The sequence below is a fragment of the Lynx canadensis genome, chromosome A1 (assembly GCF_007474595.2).
Source record: "Lynx canadensis isolate LIC74 chromosome A1, mLynCan4.pri.v2, whole genome shotgun sequence".
In the NCBI taxonomy this organism is placed as follows: Eukaryota; Metazoa; Chordata; class Mammalia; order Carnivora; family Felidae; genus Lynx; species Lynx canadensis.
The window spans coordinates 69745618-69762665 of record NC_044303.2 but is presented as its reverse complement, the minus strand read 5'-3'; the positions used below and the strand labels follow the sequence as shown (position 1 = coordinate 69762665).

Genomic DNA, 17048 nt, shown 5'->3' with positions numbered 1-17048 from the left:
ACCAAGAGTCCATCTGTTGACGTCCAGGTCGCTGAACAGGTAGTTCAGTTCCTAATTCATACTTCCATATCGCAGGGAGACAGAGAGCCCTTATAAAATAACGTTTTGCCAAAAGTATTTCATTCAGGTATTACATTTTTTCTCTGAGGACTTAAACTGTGCCCGGATTTTAAAAATAGGCATTCGTCTTCAAAAATTTATCAAATTGGCCCTTTCAGTCAAAATATGGGCTTTCGACAATGAGGAAATAATGAAAACGTAAATCGGTTATACAATTTAGTACTTTAAACGATCTACAAGGTACAGCTTCCACTGTGTTCATCAAATATGTATGAGCATCTATGTGTCAGGTGCTCCCCGAGCGCTGGAGAAAAAACATCAACACGACGTGACCCTGCCCTCGTCCAGTCAGCCGAAGCCCTTATAGGTGTCTTATAAGCCATCTTACGGACGAGTTCAGGCAAAATCAGGAAGCAGATGTGGGGTGGGTGGACAGGGAGAAGATCAATGGGATGGGTCACTTGTCAGAATTAAAATGTCAAACAGATCATAATAATTTGTAACCCGAATCAGAGCTTGTTTTGAGGTACAGATCTAATTTTATACATATATCTACACACATATATATTTATGCTCAATGTAAGAGCAGTCTTATAGGTTCTACCATTTGGAATGACAGCAATGAGTTTATGTTCTATGAAATATAAGGTACGATAATGAAATCCAAGTTTTAACAGCAGTTGCCTAAAAGCAGAAAAAATTTTTTTTTTGCTCTGCCTTCGCGGTCACAAAAAACAGATGTTGTATTATCATTTCTATGATAACATATTTAAGTTTAGGAAAAAAACGCAAAAGCGACAGAAAGTGAAGATGTAGGCAATATATATAAAATGAGGAGAAAAACAAGGCACAGAAATAATGAAGCCCAGAGACACTGGGCCCCCTTTCCCTGACCACTCACTCTAACAATTAATAGAAACCCTCGCCTATCAACTCTGGATCATAAAGTAACAATAGCAAAATGGAGAAGAACAGGAAAAACCATGCTATCTCCTCTCCACGGGGATCCCCTGAGGCCACGCAGATCCTTAGAAAACCCGAAAGTAGGAAGGTGCTATCCCCCAATGCACAATGACAACTTCACACAGCTAGCCATAGCACGCGGAGACGGAAGGAGAATCCTCACTCCAGGGTGGAACCAGCAGTGACAGACGCGGTCTTCCGTCTGTATTTGGCAACGGGCTAAAAGACACCTTGCCACAGTGAGCATTTCCCAGGAGGTATTGCAGGGACACACATCATCATTCTGGATGCTTCGCTACCTCCCCCGTCAGGTCTAGGGGCTTCTCCCAGCAATGTGCCCCTACCCTCCGGCCCCCGCACGCTCAGGTCACTGGCCAGCCACCCTCATAAATGTTAAACTAACAATGCCAGTTTCATTTTCGGCATCAATAATTGCTTAATTTAAATGACAGAAGCTCAACATCCATTTCAAGTGCACGGGGGCCATCCAGACACCGTGTGCCTGTTCAGTACAGCCTCAAAAATTGCTAGAAGTGGCCCAGTGGGGCTTCTTAATCAGATATTAAAACGATCCCAGCAAGGTAGTGTGGAGCTTCAAGCTCAACTAATGGAATGCACCTCTGTTACTACCCTCAGACTTTTGCCCGGGCTGTGGCTGCAGTGAGGGGGCATTTGGGATGAGTTGTCTGACTCTGCGCTTGACCTCACAGTGGAGAGGAGGCAAACGGTCCTGGTCCTGGGGCACAATGAGAAGGGACAGAGAAAGCGAGCCTTCTTCCCTCACTCCTCTCCTAAATCCTCCTTAATCTTCCCCAACACACACTGTAAATGCAAGCCAGACTCCCTTCAGTTCTGCCTGCCATTCAGACACACACACACACACACACACACACACACACACACACACACACGCTTTCAGGCACTTTGTTTTTCCAAGCAACCAATACTTGCACTCTGATTTCACAGGCATTGAAGAGGCAGGACAGAAAACCTAACATCAATTTTATGAATACATGGTTGCACCTTCCCCTTCAAAAGTGACAGTAACAACCTCGGACAGAGACCAGGCAAGCTCAATTAGTCTGGAGATTAACAGCATGCTCTAGTCGTTAATCAAAATGAGGTTTGATTTTCCAAGCAAGGTTTTGATTACCAAATTGTTAAATATTAATACTGCAGAAGAGACATTTTAATGGCACATGGATTAGTGGATGAAAAGAAATCATGGGGCCAAAAAAAAAAAAAAAAGAATCTGTGTCACCAGTGTGCTGGATGCCACAGGGCAAACAACATCTAGAGGAGGAAAATGTCTGGCTTTATATTTAACATCACTGTTAAACACATGGTGTATACTTACTTCTAATCTGCTTGACAATAGGTTTTAAGAGATCCAGCCACACCTACAAAGGAAAAAACAGATTGAGACAAATTCTCACCGAAAGGATGCAAGTATTTGGAGGCTTGACTTGGAGCTGTTTAAAATCAAAATACTTTTTGAGTATTCGAGACCGTCTGTTCCTATTCTCTGCAGGATGGCGTATCTTCCATCACTGCTGACCGCTTTTATAGTACAGATCCAAATTTGCTGGCATTATCCCTGAGCTTCAAAGCTACAATCTCTCCCAGACTCAAATGGTTAACTATGAATGTGTCTCCTGTCATCCGCAGTGTTCCACCAAAGCTAGCCACTCAGCAAACACGGATGCACGATTGCATGTGTGGCTACAAGCTGAGTGAAATATGCAAGCTCCTTAATGAAACAAAATATGTGTACATACACGCACTTACAGAACAGCACGTCTTTGAGGGATATGAGAAGGGATGTTTAGAATATTACCTCTGCACTGGGTACTCTCCATAAGCTTTTACCTCTTCAAAAAAAATTTTTTTTAATGTGTATTTTTGAGAGACAGAGATAGAGTATGAGCAGGGGAGGTGCAGAGAGAGAGGGAGACACAGAATCCGAAGCAGGTTGCAGGCTCTGAGCTCTCAGCACAGAGCCTGACCTGTGGTTTGAACTCACAGACCACGAGATCATGACATGAACCAAAGGCGGCCAAGCAACTGACTGAGCCACCCAGGCACCCCACTCTTTACCTTCTGACAAGGTCAGAAGGATTTCTGCTGCCCAGGAGAGTAATCTGAGACTTGTAGGGACCAGTAATTTGTCCCGGGCTGGCAGAGCCAGGCCTGAAGCCAGGTATATCCAGCTTCAAGGGCCAGACTCTTCACACACGTGCAGTTTAGGGGGCAAGATTAAAAGAGAGAGAGAGAGAGAAACCAGCTGCCCTTATTGATAAAACATAATTTAACCGTATTATCCCATTTCACACATGCTTTTCTCTCAATTCCTGGTCATTTGAAAAGGGTTCTACTGAAGCTCATATTTGCATGTATGACAAAAGCAAGGTTAATGTGCCTCATATAAAGAGGATTTATAATAAGAAAAACCAAATACTCCCAAACTATGCAAAGAATAACAGCTAAATGACAAACAATGGCTAATGGGAAAATGTTCAAATTCAGGAGTGATTCACCTTACAAATGCAAGTCTGAATAATCAAATACCCCTTCTGCCCATTACATTTGCATCTAGATATGCCTCTATGTATGCACACATTTGCATTTTATAATTCTCAGATTTAGCAAAGGTAGCAGAAAATGTACACTGTCTTACTTCTATTGGTGAATAAATGAATTGGTATGTTTCTGGAGACTAATTAAGGAATAATTATAAATAATTATCTAAAGCCTAAAAAAAGGCTCCTATACATATTCTTTCATCCAGTAATGCAACTTTGGTAAATCATACATTTATGCACAAAGATTTATGGAAAATAAAAATGTTGTGACTAGCATTGCTGATAGTAAAAAATTTTTACAATAATAAATGAAATAAAATAAGTCTACATTTATATGACACATTATCATGCAGGCATTAAAAATTATGTTCTTGGTGAATGTTTAAGAACGTGGGAAAATGTGTTTGGGAGGTTGGATGATGAGCGACTTCCTGTCTTCTGCCTTTCTCCATTATTCAAATTACCCTTAAATTGAGCACTAAGAATTCTTATAATGCAAAAACTAAAAATTTTAAGTCTCTGCTTATTTAGGTTACCCTTCCCCCATCACCTTTTTGAATAAGTAAGATTTTGTTTAATTAAAAAAATTTTTTTAATGTTTATTTACTTTTGAGAGGGAGAGAGAGAGAGAGGGAGGGGCAGAGAGAGAGGGAGACACAGAATCTGAAGCAGGCTCCAGGCTGTGAGCTGTCAGCACAGAGTCCAACATGGGGCTCGAACCCACCAACTGTAAGATTGTGACCAGAGCTGAAATTGGACACTTAGCCAACTAAGCCACCTAGGTGCCCTGAATTTTTTTAATTAAAAAAAAAATTTAATGTTTATTTATTTCTGAGACAGAGAGAGGCAGAGCATGAGTGGGGGAGGGGCAGAGAAAGAAGGAGACACGGAATCTGAAGCAGGCTCCAGGCTCCGAGCTGTCAGCACAGAGCCCGATGCGGGGCTCGAACCCACAAACTGTGAGATCATGACCTGAGCCAAAGTCGGTCGCTCAACTGACTGAGCCACCCAGGCACCCCAATGTTTTTTTAATTTTTAAAAAATGTTTATTTTTGAGAGATTGGGGTGGGGGCAGAGAACGCATGTGCACACATAAGCAAGGAAGGGGCAGAGAGAGGGGGATAAAGAGAAAATCCCAAGCAGGCTCCACACTGTCAGTGCAGAGCCCTGCACGGGCCTCGAACTCACGAACCACGGGATCATGACCTCAGCAGAAACTGAGAGGCGGGATGCTCAACTGACTGAGCCACCCAGGCGCTCCCGATCAGTAAGATTTTATCATGAAATTCTCATTTCTGTATTTCCTATCCTCTGCTGCTCTCCTGCTTCACGGAGCTTCTGGTCTAGTGAGGAAGCGACAGGAACCAACCCCCCCACACTGACAAAAGTGAAGACGTGCCTGACCCAAAGGGAATGAAGGGAGGAGCAGAGGACTCCCAGGGTCTGGGGCAGAGCAGTCTGACCCAGGCATGGGGGCAGGGGGCCCGGAGACCCGACACAAACAGGACATTGTGGAGGGAACATGTCCCTGAAGATGCTGTCACGTGGAGGTCTGAAGGGAACAGAAGACACACAGGTAAAACCTTTGTCCAGGTGCCAGAGGTGCAAGGGGACAGCTGCAGAGCAGGGCTGGTGGGTCAGGAAGGGGTCAGCCCTGCCGGAAGCCACGTTGAGATTCTTCATCCTTATCCTAAGAGCAATGCAAAGGATTTAAGCACGGGGCTGATACAGTCAGATGTGCACTGTAAAAAGACTGACCTGGCAGTGTGGGAACAGACAGAGGGGCTGGAGCAGAGGCAGGCTGACCACACAAATCGTGCAGGCAAGAGAGGATGGTATTCTGGACCGGGAATGCAGAAGTAGAGTCAGGGGAAGTGGGCGGATCTGAGAAAAATTTAAGAGGTAAAATCCTCAGGGATTTACTGATGGACTGGATATGGTGGCTGAGGCAGAAGACGATGACCAAAATGACACGAGAATTTCTGCTAAGGGCATCTGGACTGATGCTGGTACAATTCACAAGGATGGGAGTGCTGGAAGAGGGCCAGGATGGAGGTTCTAGACACTTTGATCTTGTTGAGGTGCCCTTGGATTTCATGAGCAAGAGATAGTATGGAGAGGGCGGGACGCACTCGTCTGGAGCTCTGAGGTGAAGCCTGGACAGGAGATCTCACACTAGAAGTCACCACAAGGCACCCAGGTGACTCAGTCATTTAAGCATCCAACTCTTGGTTTCAGCTCAGGTCATGATCTCATGGTTCAAGGTTTCGAGCCCCACGTCAACCTCTGCAAGGACAGCGCGTAGCCTGCTTGGGATTCTCTCTCCCTCCCTCCCTCTATCTCTGCTCCTCCGCTGCTCATGCCCTATCTCTTTCTCTCAAAATAAATAAAACATTTAAAAAAACTAAACAACAACAAAAATCTACTAAGAAAGAAAGGAGGAGGGGGAGAAGGAGGAAGAGGGGGAGGAGGGGGACAAGGGAGGGGAGGAGGAAGAGGAGGGGGACGAGGTGGGGAGGAGGGGGAGGAGGAAGGGAAGCAGAAGCCGCCACCATCCTGACTCCATAGAGGATAAGCATCACGGAGACTCATGGAGGATAAGGCTCATCGAGTCCAGAGGATGAAACCTATGAGCACCGATGGCACGTCCACCACGGACGAGCCGGGTGGAAGCAGATGAGAACAGAAGGAAAAAAGGAGAGTGGTGTCACAGAAGTCATGGGAAGGCAGTTTCCAGAAGGAAATATACCAGGAACTGTTCAAATAAGATGAGAACTAAAAGTCCTGCTGGTGAGTTGACTCGGAGGTGGGAATGAAAGTCTGGCGGGTGGTGAAGAGGCAGGAAGGACACAGACTTTTCCAAGAAGCTTGGCTGAGAGGCAGGCAGCAAGAGACTAGGGCCACAGGGGGTGAGGGATCAGATAAGGGTATTGTTGAATTACTTGTTTTTATTATTCTATTTTCCAAACGTTTTTAAGTAATCTCTATGCCTAATACGGGGCTGGAGCTCACAATTCCAAGATCAAGAGTCGCATGCTCTACTGACTGAGCCAGCCAGACGCCCCTATTTGCTTGTGAGTCACAGAAAACTGGGTGCGTCTAAAAAAGTGGAGGGATTCAGGGGCACCTGGGTGGCTCAGGCGGCTGAGCGTCCAGCTTCGGCTCAGGTTTGTGAGTTCGAGCCCCGCGTCGGGCTCTGTGCTGACTGTGTAGAGCCTGCTTGGGATCCTCTGACTCCCTCTCTCTCTGCCCTTCTCGTGCTCTCTATGAAAAAACAATAAACATTAAAAAAAATTTTTTTTAAAGCGAAGGCATTGAGAATATGAGCAAGAAGGGTTAGTCACCAATGTCCTAAGGGATGTGAGAAAACGGCCCTAAAACCCAGGGCAACGGTTTGAGGTAGAAGGAAGAGCTATTCCACTGAGGGAGACCGAAAGGCCAGTGGCAGATGGGAGTTTACATTTCTGTGCCGGGAGCAGGCAAGTTCCTCGTGGAGGCTTTCTGCTTCCCCAGTCAAGTGGGAGGCCTGGAGGACTGAGGCAAGCAGGGAATACTGGAAATAGTTGCACGGGACAGCGCGTTAACTGGAGAACCCCGGTGGGATTTCCCAGGGCTGCCGAGCGGCCACTCACGAGCCTGTAGGCCGGCGCTCTCCCGGCCACCTCGGGGAACCGTCTCCGCGAACCTTCCCCACTGCCAGCTCTTCCTCAACTTCCACAAGCCACTCAGGACAAAACAACTGTGCTCTGGCAACATAGCCGCCAATTTTATGAATTGTTTTAAAACATCTCTCGTCTGTTTTTGGCATTTCTGTGGAAAGCATCGAATACAATCACCAACTGGAGCCAACTGAGCATGTGGTTTTACAACACACAGGTTTGGGAACATCAGACCGGCCTGAATTAGCCTGTTTGGTCGAGCTCTGCAGCAAGAAGGCTACGAGCCATCGATCACGTCACAGCTGACCCGCTGGGTGAGAGCTCAGGGCCTCGGGGAACCTCACCGTTTACCAGTTACATTGATGTTTGCGGGGCTCAGAGAAAAGGTCTTGCACACGCAGGACTTAAACTACTATAAATGGGGGGCGCCTGGGTGCCTCAGTCAGTTAAGCGGCCGACTTCGGCTCAGGTCATGATCTCGCGGTCCGTGAGTTCGAGCCCCGCGTCGGGCTCTGTGCTGACAGCTCGGAGCCTGGAGCCTGTTTCAGATTCTGTGTCTCCCTCTCTCTGACCCTCCCCCGTTCATGCTCTGTCTCTCTCTGTCTCAAAAATAAATAAACGTTAAAAAAAAAAAAATTTAAACTACTATAAATGGATGAGCTACAGGGAACAAGAAAAATAAGGCTGCCGCCTGACCAGAGTTAAAGTGTTGAAGTTTGCTATATGGGGAAGGCGGCTGGGAAGCATCTAGACTAGACTAAGTCATCTTAGACCAATCACTTGTTCACTGAACCTAAGCAAGACAGAAACAAGTTCCAGACAAGTTAAAAAGGCAACAAAGGCACCATCACCTATCCTTCCCCACCGATGGATCTCCAGACGGTCACAACTGTAATGATCTCCATGTCTAATCGCCCCGCCCGCCCCTTCCACCAGGCCACACTTCCCTGTCTTCCCTAACACCATGCAGCTAGGCTCCAGAGCACATCCATGCTACCTGACTATACAGGGATTTGGTTTAAATGAATGGATTTCTAGAAACGTCATTCCAATCAGTACAACCCACTGAATCAGGGAACTTCCCTTGCTGGGGTTTGAAGGCCTGTAGAAGAGGCTGCTGGGGCCACCATGCCCGACAACCACGGACTCGGTGGCTTGGACAACAGATCTGGAGGCTCATGGTGTCATGGGTTGGGTTTCTTCCGAGACCTCCCTCGACTTGTAAATAAATGTCTGCCTCCCAGATGCGCACACCCACGACCAACGTTCTGTGCACACATACTCCTGGTGTCTCTCTGGTATGTCCAAATTTCCTCTTTGTAAAGTGACAAGTGTCAGTGGATTAGGGCCCACTCTAATGGCCTCATTTTAACTTAACCATCTCTCTTTTTTAAAAAAATCTTTATTTACTTTTGAGAGAGAGAGACGGAGAGACGGAGACAGACAAATAGACACAGGGAGATATAGAATCCGAAGCAGGTTCCAGCTGCTCTGTCAGCACAGAGCCTGACGGGGGGCTCTGTGAACCACGAGATCATGACCTCAGCCGAAGTCAGATGCTTAACCGACTGAGCCACCTAGGCACCCATTAACCATCTCTTTAAAGGTCCTATCCTCAAGTACAGTTTCATTCTGAGGTACTGCATGTTAGAGCTTCAACACAGAAATTTTAGGAGGACACAACTCAGCCTATAACATCTATCTTCCACAATTTGGCATCAACACAGCTTTCCAGCCCAGTGTTCTCCCATTTGCCTACATTTCAGTCAGGTTCCCTTTTTTCCTCTGACCTTCTGTTAATGTTAGTGTTAAGTGAGAACAACACTTTACTGCCTAGTTATGAAAGGCAGGGCAAGATGAACCACTGCTCCCAAAGCGGTTTCTGTTCTTTCCCTAAACCTTTTTAGCCCCTATCATGTTGGTGAGTGACATTTTAGGTAGATTTTGCAGGCAACTAAAACATTGGAGGTATCTTGGAAAGGTTCTTATTAAAAGAGACTCAGTTACTAGATATTTTTCGGAAAGGGCACTGGAAAGAGACTGTTTCTTGGGCACCTCCTGCGTGCCAGGCACTAAACAGGTGCTTTATAAATTCTCATTTAATGCTCCTAACAATATGGTCATTTTACACAGGCAGGAAGCCAAGCTCAGAAAGCTTATTTAAGCTGCCCAAGGTCACACATAGCTGAGATTCAACATCAAGTCCATTTGACCCCAAACCTGTGCTTTTTCTGTAACATCATATGCTGCCCCTTTAAAAACTAACAGGCTCAACAAAAGCTCAGTTCTCCTCTTCAGGTTTAAAAATCAAAACTGCGGGGTGCCTGGGCGGCTCAGTCGGTTGAGCATCCGACTTCGGCTCAGGTCATGATTCACAGTTTGTGGGTTCGAGCCCCGCATCAGGCTCTGTGCTGACGGCTTGCTCAGAGCCTGGAGGCTGCTTCAGATTCTGTGTCTCCTTCTCTCTCTGTCCCTCCCCCGTTCATGCTTTGTCTCACTCTGTTTCTCAAAAATAAATAAATGCAAAAAAATTTTTTTTTTTAAATAAAAATCAAAACTGCATACAACAGGGGCGCCTGGGTGGCTCAGTCAGCTAAGCGTCCGACTTCAGCTCAGGTCATGATCTCGTGGTTCGTGAGTTCAAGCTGCACATCGGGTTCTGTGCTGACAGCTCAGGGCCTGGAGCCTGCTTCCGATTCTGTGTCTCCCTCTCTCTCTGCCCCTCCCTCACTCACGATCTCTCTTTCTCTCAAAAATCAACATTAAAAAAATTTTTAAAAACTGCATACAAAATATTTCATCACCTATAACATATATAGGAGCCAGATAAAATGTTATAGAAAATTATCTAGTGTCTAGAATTCACTGCAACAAAGTAGTCTTTCCACAAGCTGATTCCAAAAAGAAATTACTTTGAATTTGTTTGTAATAATTTGTTTAAATGTAATTTTTCATATTAATGTTAAGTGTGGCTTTCTTTTTAAACCAATTAGAGATTTTTGATTCTGTCATAGATTTACAGAGACTAGATTTATCTTCCTACAGGAAAAACAAATAAACAAAAATTAAAAAAAAAAAAAAAAGGGAAAAACATAATTAGCACAACAGATCTGAAGGCTGAGGACACCAGACAATGAGAAACTGTGATCCCTCAGAGACAAGAAAATAAAATCATGATCCCTACACTTGCCCTAGACTTCTGTCTACAGTAGGTTTCCAGGCTGTGGTACAGAGAAGAAAAACCCGGCAAAACCCATGAGTTGAAAAGGTGGGGCTGACAGATCATGGGGGGGGGGAGTAAGGGGGGTAAGTAATAACGAGTAGGAAGCTCCCTCCAGAAAGATCATTTAGAAGAGTATAGAAGGTTCCCATTGAGTAATCAGCTGAATACTGATCAATGTCAACCTGTGAAGAAAGTACCCAAGATTTGGGAGAAAGAACCAATGAAAAGATTCAAGGTATCAGTGCCTGGTGCTCACAGAGTCAGGAACACTACCAATTCTCACCAGCAAGATCAGACAACCTGAGGATTCTGGGCACTGGGCAGAGTACTGAAGAGTCATCCCTTAGCACTGAGGAATAATTAACCCCGGACTATACGCTACATGAGACCCATTTAATATGCTTAAAAGCCAGATATGAGAGGATTAAATGGTTTCCAAATAAGTTAATTGCATCCCAGAACACTCAATAAAAATTTATAGGAATATAAAACTATCCAGTACTTAACAAGGTAAAATTTACAATATCTGACATCCAATAAAGAAAAATCACCAGACACACAAGGAAGCAGGAAAACAGGCCCATAATCAGACAAAACACTCTGACCTGGAATGCAGGCATTATAATTAGCAGAAGGAGGACATAAAGACAGTTATTATAACTGTATTCCTTATGTTCAAAGTTGAGATATAGAAAACATAAAAAGACCCAGATGAAACCTCTAGAGATAAAAACCACATTGGGAGATTCACACACACGACAAGATGAAAATCAGATTAGACCTTGCAGAAAAAATACTAATGAACTTGAGGATGCAGCAATAGAAACAATTCAAAATGAAACAGAAAGATAACCAAGACATTAATAGCGCATCACAGAACTGTAGAACAACTTTAGGCATCCTAACATGCATGGCACTGGAGTCACAAAGGACAGGAGGTAGAGTGGAGGGGGCAAAAAACAGGACAAAAAATGAAAAGAAAGAACAGCTGAAAATTTTCCAAATTTGGTGAAAACTATAAACCCAACAGATTCAAAAAGCTCAGAAAATCTCCAGCCTAAGAAATGTGAAGAAAAGTGCACGGAAGCACATCATCACCAAACTGCCCAAAAACAGCAATAAAGAGGCAATCTTAAAGTCAGCCAGATATGGGGCACCTGGGTGGCTCAATCGATTGATTTCAGTTCAGGTCATGATCCCAAGGTCATGGGATCAAGCCCCAAGCTTAGGATTCTCTCTCTCTTTCCCTCTGCCTCTCTTCTCCGCTTGCAATCTCTCTCTCTAAATAAATAATATAAATAAACAGCCAAAGAAGATTATGCACAAAGGAACAAAGGTAAAAGTGACAGCAGACTTCTTGTCAGAAACAATGCAAGTGGGAATGCAATGGGGCAATATTTTAATGCCCTTGAAGAACAAAATTATTAGAATTTTATACCCAGCAAAAATGTCTTTCAAAACGGAAGGCAAAATAAGGACTCAAACATATGAAAGCTGAGAGAAGTCATTGCCAGCAGAGCTGTACAAGAAGAAATGTTAAAGGAAGTCCTTCAGGCAGAAAGAAAATAATATCAGATGGAAATCTGTGTCTACACAAAGGAACAAGGGACACCAAAATGTCAATTGTGTGGTTAATATATACAATATTTGAGACATTTTTAATATTATTTATAGACAACTGACTGGTAAAAATAACAATGTAGTGTGGGATTCATAACTTTTGTAAAAGAAAATAATATGACAAAAATAGCAAAAAAATCAGAAAAGGAAAAATGGAAGTATACTACTGTAAGTTCTTATACTGTAGGTGAAGTGGCATAATCTCTCTTAAAGGCAGGCCCTGATCAGTTAAAAGTGTGTATTATGAACCCAAAAGCAACTATGAAAGTTACAAATGAAAGAGTTATAGATTATAAGCCAACAAAGAAGGTAAAATGGAATCACTGAAATATTTAATTAATCAAAAGACAGGCCGAAAAAAGGAACAAAGAATGGGTAAGACGAAAATAGCAAGATGCCCCATTTAAATCATATCAGCAATCACATTAAATGTAAATGTTCTAAACACCCCCAATTAAAAAGCAGGATTGTTAGACTGGACAAAAAGGCAAGACCCAAATGTATGCTACCTTTAAGAAACACACTACAATATAAAGATGCAAAAAAGTTAAAAGGAAAAGAATGAAAAATGTATATTATGCAACCAGTAATTTTAAAAAATTACAGCAGCTATATTAGTATCAAGGTAAATATCAGAACAAAGAATATCACCAGGGATAAAGAAGGAATTTTTTTCATAACAAAGGTGTCGATTAATTCAGAGGGTAGGAAAATCTTAAGTATTTATACGCTTAAAAACAGAACTTCAAAATACATGAAGCAAAAAGTGATGTAATAGCAAAGAGAAATAGAAAAATCCACAGAGTCCGAGATTTTAATACTTCTCACTAGTCCTGGCAAGGGCACTCTCTTCCCAGTCAGCACGGCCCAGATGCCAAAGCATCAAGCATACAGAAAATAAAAAAATACTGAAGGATAAGATCAGTGGTTGTGAGGGCCTCAGAGAGGAGGGAGGGATCGGTAGGTAGAGCAGAGGATATTTTTAGGGAAGAGAAACTATTCTTTATGATACTTTGATGGTGGACACATGTCAAAGACATTTGTCAAAACCGATAGCATATGCAACACAAAGAACGGACACTAACGTAAACTTTGGACTGTAATATGTTAATACTTGCTCAACAATTATAATATACATATCACACGACTGCAAGATGTTAAAAATAAGGGACACTGTGCATTTGGGGGGGGGGTACCTCTCTTTACTTTCTGTCCAGTTTTTCTGTAAAGTTAACATTTTTTAAAGTCAATTAATTAAAAAACAAATGAGAACAAAAAACCCCACGTATCTCTCCAGCTTAAGAAATGGAAGGTTACCCATTGCTCTATTTTTCCCGTGATCCATCCTTCTCCCAGACTCTCTGCTCAAGGAAAGCTTTGCCTCCTCTGAGAACTGCCCCATCGACCCAGCCATCGTGGCCTCACACCACGGTGCTGCTGGTGATGTGTGACGACAGAGGCACCCCACGGCCTCATTTCTGCTGGGTTCCCAAACTTCCATCTGTCTGTGGCTCAGCAAGTCTTCATCCTTTACACCTGGCATGTGTCCACAAAGACCCCCTCTGGGATGTAGATGCCCTCAGACCCCCGGGGGAAGAAGCAAGGTCAGGACAGGAGGCTGCTACTAAGCATACGGGAAGGAAATCTGGCCAACGCCAGTGGGGCTGGGAAACCACCAACAAGGGATGTAGCCATGGTTTCTGTGGCTTCAAGCCCCTAGAAAGCAAGTCTGCAACTACAGAGTGAAATGCGTCCCTCCAAAATTCCTATGTTGAAGCCCTAACCTCGCAATGTGACTGTCTCTGGAGAAAAGGTGTTCAGAAGTTAATTAAAGTTGAATAAAGTCATAAAAGGATAGAACTGTGGCCTTATAAGAGGAGGAAGATCTCGGTCTCTGTCATGTGAGGACACCGTGAGAAGGTAAACCTCTACAAGCCGGAAAGAGTGTCCTCACCGAAAGTGACCATATAAAATATAAATATAAAATATAAACTAAACAATAAGATGCCCATCTTCTTCCTGAGCTTTACCAGCACGTATTAGACACTGGAACCATTTTATCAGATCAGTAAGCACTGTGGCTTTAACAAAACACTGGTGGGCCAACTTCTCTGGTTTCTGAGCTAGAAGGCAAGCACAAGACACAACAGATACCCGAGTACCTCCCATGCGCAGGAATCCTGCTGGGCTTGTGACTGTAAAGTATCAGAATTAATCCTCATGACAATCTTGTAAAATCATCACTTATTAATCCCATTTTCCAGATAAAGTACAAAATCAAAGAGGTTCAGTATCTGCCCAGCTGCTATATGACAAAACAAATGTTCAAACAGAGATTTACAAGCCACGATGCACACCCTTCCCGGGATCCTCAACAGGCTGATGAGATAAATCTTATTATACACCTATCTCTACCACTGAGGCTCACACAGCTCTCTGGGAGGGACCAGTGTGAGGAAAGGCAGCCAAGTGTAGCAGAGAGCGGCTTGCTGAGACAGGCTTGTGTGAAAATCCTGGTTATAAAGATCATTGTCAAGTATCGGGCAAGTTACCTCTCTGAATCTTCTCACTGTAACATGGAGATGATAAAACACCCACCTCAGAGAAATATTTTAAAGCAGAGATTGGCCAACTACGGCTCATGGGCCAAATCCTGACTATCATGTGTTTTGGTACAGCCAAGACCGGCCTTTACACTTCTCGTGATTGGAAAGAAAAAAAACAAAAACCAAAAAACAAAGGAGTGTATTTCATGATGTGAAGACTCTGAAATTCAAATACCCATGCCCCTAAATAAAGTTTTATTGGGACACAACCATGCACATCTATTTAGATATTGTCCATGGCTGTTTTTGTACTGTGATGGCAGGGTTGGGTGGTTGCCATGGAGATGGTATGGCCCGCAAAACCTAATCCGTTTACTGTCTGGCTTTTTGCCAACCTCTCATAAGAAGAACAAATGAGATGCATTCAGGTGTGCAGCAGAGTCCAAGGGCAGCCAGGCCAAGGTCTCTGAGTTCACGCCAATGGCAAGCTACTGTTTTTCTGGCCTTTTACCAGCCCTTACAGTCTAGCTACCAATTAGCTGGCATATTAAGGACAGAGTCTTGACTCCTAGGATCAATAGCATTTCTGCCACGGAAAAGACCAATCCATAAAAAAAGCTGATGAAAAGATTTCTCTGCTCCTGTGGGGCAATCTCCCGGGCACGGCTTCCTGGACTCAAAGCCAAGGGCAGGCCAAACTTGCATGTAAACACAGCAACCAACTCTATTAACTGGCAAGCCACGGGACAAGTCTAATTAAGGGTAGAGCGCAATTGATTACTAATTATCACTAGTTTATTTCCCATCCTGAGAAACACATCTTAGACCACGGAAAGTACTCCTTCTCCCCGAGGCTTTTTTTCAAACCCTTACAGAACGGCCTGCCCTGACGTGGGTGTTTCATGTGATGGAAACGAGACAAGGGGCGGAAGGCTGGGCTCAGACGTGAGCCTACCGTCTAGGCACAAAGGTCCACAATTCCGTGTGCCAGGGACTCTGGGGATCCTAGTTTCCCACGTAACAGGCACAGGCCCACGGGCAAAGCCAGCTGTGATGGCCCACGTTCAGACATTTTGAGACCCACCAGGCTTCCCCTGTTTGGCAGACAAGTAAACGGCCTCCCAGAGGAAGCCCGGTGAAGATAATAATCACAACACTAGCATTTAAAAAACGATAATATGTCTGTGTGCACCGCAGCGTTTTTCACAGCCACCGAGGGGTGGAAGCAACCTCAACAGTCCACCAACAGATGAACGGGCACACACAACGTGGGACAGCCATACAACAGAATATCACCGAGCCTCAAAAAGCACGGATACCCTGTCATATGCTACACCGTGGGGGAACCTCACATCATGCTCCGTGAAACAAATCAGTCGCAAAAAGACACACACTGTGGGAGTCCACTTAGAGGGATCCAGAGTAGTCAAACTCACAGAGACAGAAAGTAGGTTGGTGACTGCCAGGGGCTGGGGGGAGGACAAGAGAGCTGTATCACGGGCACGGAATTTCAGGTTAAGATGTGGCACAATGTGGATACACTTAACAGTATCGTACTGTCCACTCAAAGGTGGTTAACACGCTAACACTTACGTTAGCCGCTCTTGGCAATTTAAAAAATGGGAATGATAAGAGTTTCCGTAACTAACACTTTCTGAACACTCGAGTGGGTCCCAGACACAGGGATTACATGCGCTGATCGACATTATCACATATGAGCCTCTCAAAAACTCCACAGGTTGGGCACTCTTCCCTCATTTCTACCCACGAGCAGAGCGAGGGTCAGCGAGGCCAGCCCCCTGCTCCTGTCACCCTGCTCCAGGGACTTGAGGGCTGACGGTTGGACCTGTAGAGCTCCTTTCCCGGGCTGCTACAAAACACCACCCCACTAGAAATCGACAGAATCTCAGAAGGCAACAGAAACTACCAGATACCTATCTTAAATTCCCAAGCACCTTTACTAAGAGCAGAGATGAAAACCCAGCCAGACCCCTCAGTTCAACAAAGTCAAGACCTGTCCTTGGCTCTTCCAAAATAGATTGTCAGTCAGCCTCTGGACACTTTTTGGTCATTATTTCTGCTCCTCTGTGCTTTTATTTCATCGCGTTTTGGGGATAAAGTTTAACTAATGTTCTATTTTTATTTTTTCAATGTTCATTTATTTTGGGGGAGGGAGGGGCAGAGTGACGAGGACAGAGGATCTGAAGCGGGCTGCACGCTGACATCAGCACAGAGCCCGATATGAGGCTCAGACTCACGAACCGTGAGAATAACAGATTAATTGTCGCAACAACTTCTTTCTTAAATTTTACAAAATTAACTGTCAGGTTGGGATTTTGTAATTGACAGAGAACAAAATATGGAAATATTGTCAGAATGGAAGGATGATGGACAG

General features: G+C 44.3%; 1 protein-coding gene across 1 annotated transcript in view; it reads right to left on the bottom strand.

Annotated features, from left to right (window-relative positions):
- FARP1 (FERM, ARH/RhoGEF and pleckstrin domain protein 1) overlaps positions 1 to 17048 on the bottom strand; it is a 295681-nt gene that overhangs the window by 79687 nt on the left and 198946 nt on the right. Inside the window, 1 exon segment of the mRNA XM_030313031.1 lies at positions 2381 to 2423. Coding sequence (XP_030168891.1) covers positions 2381 to 2423 — 43 coding nt within the window.